At 40.7% G+C, this 3,270-nt stretch overlaps 1 protein-coding gene across 1 annotated transcript; it reads left to right on the top strand.

Moving 5' to 3' along the window:
- Nucleotides 1-1,411: 1,411 nt before the first annotated feature.
- Nucleotides 1,412-2,906, top strand: LOC311082029 (putative nuclease HARBI1). The gene has a single exon (XM_084112775.1). It carries the CDS (start codon nucleotides 1,640-1,642, stop codon nucleotides 2,663-2,665), a length of 1,026 nt encoding a protein of 341 aa, XP_083968901.1. The 5' UTR covers nucleotides 1,412-1,639; the 3' UTR covers nucleotides 2,666-2,906.
- The last annotated feature ends 364 nt before the right edge of the window (nucleotides 2,907-3,270 follow it).

The following is a 3,270-nucleotide window of genomic DNA, read 5'->3' as shown; positions in this document are numbered from 1 at the left end:
CGTCCTCTGAGTGGCGCAAGTTGCTAAACCACATGTCACGAGTCTCTAACCATTCCGGTCGTGGGTTTGAATCCTGTGTGGGAGAACTATAAAGTTGTCATTTAAATTCCTTCCTTCCATTTACATGTATAATCAATTTGTGCTGTTTTTGTTCTTGCGGCTCTGCACTGCTATAGTAAGAATACTTTGGTTATTAAAGTTTCTTATAAAGTTTTGAAAGCAAAGTATTTTTAGTTCTGTGTCCTCTGAGTGGTGCAATCTGCTAATTCATGTTCTACTCATCCCAAGCCATTCTAGACGGGGGTTTGAACCCCGTGTGGCACATGCTCAGACCACAAGGAGTACTGTGGCCTTAAGGGGTGTAAAGTAAGTTTTAGTTCCAGCCATGCTGTCTGTCTGAGACAGGAACTCCATAATTCTAACATGCAGCAAATTTCTATAAAAAATCAGTTCATTTTCACTTGTAATACTGAAACTGCTTTTTTTTTATTGGGCACAATGTAATGATTGTAAGTTCAAATATTCAACACTGAAATGGTTAACTTTTGAACCGTTTGGTCTAGAAAAAAATCAACTTAGTACACCTGATTACTCTCACCATGGTGATCACAATCAATATATTACTCTGCCCATTACATTAGTGGCCATTTTGAAAAGTACAGGATTCAGTTTTTTGCTACTTCTCATTCTTCTCAAAATAAGTGCAGATGATCTTCCGTCTGAGCTGCACAGAAACATATAATATTTTTATTTATCTTCATTCAATAGTTATGGTATCACAAATTTAACAAGGTCAACCCAAAATTGCTCCAGAGGCTAACCCTTACCCTTCATCGGAACCATGATCTGAGGGGCCATTCAGAATTTAGGAACAGTGCCACCTTAGCCTGGGAAAACCCAGACTACTTCCAGCGAATTTTAATTCTCTCTCCAGGATAGTCTGGAGAAGAGCCCATTCAAACTCATTACTGTGCCGCTGAAATCGCGGCACCAATCAGAAACGTTGGGGGAGGGATTTACATGATGACGACAGCGCAGCGACGCTGAAGGAGATTTCATTACAAAGATGGATACCGCCGTGGAACATCTCTCGTTCGAATCTATTATCGCGTCTGTTTTGAGTGATTTAAACTTACCGTTTTCGTTAAAACCGGAGCAAAGAACAACAGATGTTTCTCCGTCGCTCTGCATACGTCATCTCATTCATCGATCTGATTGGTTTTAAGACTATCCAATTGCGCCCAGAGGAATTTGAGCTACGTCGTTTGGTGACGCCCCTTTGGAAATGATTTGTCTACATAGCTTCCCCAGACCCTACACTCAGTTTCAACTGAGAAGGGTCTGGTTTTAACCAGGCTAGTGCCACCTACAAGTCATAAGATTCTGTTACAGACATAGGCCCGGTTTCACAGACATGGCTTAAGCCTAGTCCCAGACTAAACTGCCCACTTGAGCTGTCTTAACTCAAAGCGACTTGCACAGATATATATTAAAATAGTCAAAGATTTAGCCTGTTCTGGATTAAACAAAGCCGATTGCAAGAGGAAGGATTATAGCTAGTCTATGACTAAATTTAATCTTAAATTAATCCTTCAAAGAGGCAGGTTTAACTCCTGCTTAGTACTGTTTGTGAGGGAGCATGGAATATTTGGAATATCTAAATGAAAACCAACATGCACAACAGAGGCCAGCCAGAGTACTTGTGGATAGGAGTGATCCATTACATTACTTTGATGACACAGCTTTTCAAGACCGCTTTCGTATGTCCAAGGAAAATGCAGTGGAGATAATATCTTTGCTTGAGCCTAGACTTTCCTGTCTGTCTCTGAAAGGAAGGCCTTTACCCATTTCTCTCCAAGTTCTGCTCACACTGAGGTTTTTTGCGTCCGGGACCTTTCACCGTGAAACTGGTGATTTGTGTGGTGCCAGTGAAGCAACTGTGTGTAGAATAGTTCACAAAGTCAGCAGAGCCATTTGTGAACTGAGGAGTCTTTACATAACGTTTCCTGATGCTGCTGACCAAGCCAAATATAAAGTGCAATTCTATGAATATGGGCACTTCCCAGGTGTCATTGGCTGTATAGATGGATGTCATGTTCCTGTCAAGTGTCCATCAACCCCTGATGCTGAGGAGTACAGGAACCGTAAGAACTGGTTTTCTATCAACGTTCAGGGTGTATGCACACCTAATTTAGAGTTTTCAAACATTGTTGCGCGCTGGAAAGGTTCAACTCACGATTCAAGGATTTTTGTCAACTCTTCATTATGTGCTCCGTTTCAGAGTGGACAGTATAGTGGACTTCTACTTGGTGACAGTGGATATGGTCAGAGTAACTTTTTATTCACTCCATACATAAATCCCACAACAGCTGAGCAGCAAAGATACAACAGAGCTCATATCCGAACAAGAGGCATGGTTGAACGCATGTTTGGAATATGGAAAAATCGATTCCAGTGTTTACGTAATACACTTCGCTTCAGGCCAAGGAGATGCTGCAAGGTCATCATTGCTACAGCGGTGCTGCACAACTACCTGAAGCAGCGCTGCTGTCCTGATCCTCCAATGGAAGATGACGATGAAGCAGATGTGCCCATGACTGAGGCAGCCAGTGACCAACGAGGACTTGCACACAGAGTTGCTTTCACATTGCAGCACTTCAGCTAGATGAGATGTATTTCAATATGGAATGTATTCATTATGCCTTATTTTGCCTTGATAATTTTTGTTCTGTACAAAATTAAAATAGTGTGCAGCAAAATTAAAAAAAATTACTAAACCAATACTGGTTGAAAATGTAGTTTGTGGTTGTTTAAATACACTCAGTCATGAATATCTAAATGACAAAAGGTTTATTTTTGTTTTTATTGTTTATACATCATATTGTTCACCATGGCTGGTAATCACAATTGCCTCCTTACTGTATCGTTTTTGGATCATACCTCTTTTTTCCAACTTCATATCCAATTCAACCTGTAGAATTCTCATTTTCATTTCATGTTCTTCCTTCAGATATTTCATTTTTTCCTCATGAAATTCTCTGGCTCACTTTTCATGGATGGTCATCTTGCTTGTTCTCTGCTGAAAGGTGGTGGCAGCATCTTTTCTCAGGGATGCAGGAGCAGATGTGGAAGGCACACACTCACTGTGCTCTGGCTTTTCCAACCCGTTCAGATTCCTTTCTTCTGTGGGGAAAAACAGAGGCACAAATAAATTCACATGATCCTTACAATGAAAGAAGAATAAAAAAATGACAGAGTGGAATATATGTA

This window comes from Abramis brama (genome assembly GCF_963993115.1).
Source record: "Abramis brama genome assembly, chromosome: 4".
Taxonomy (NCBI): Eukaryota; Metazoa; Chordata; class Actinopteri; order Cypriniformes; family Leuciscidae; genus Abramis; species Abramis brama.
The sequence above is the reverse complement of the archived record's forward strand: the minus strand, read 5'-3'. Positions and strand labels throughout refer to the sequence as shown.

Excerpts from the sequence above, each read along its gene's own strand:
- LOC311082029 (XM_084112775.1), top strand. The coding sequence starts at position 1,640 with ATGGAATATTTGGAATATCTAAATGAAAACCAACATGCACAACAGAGG.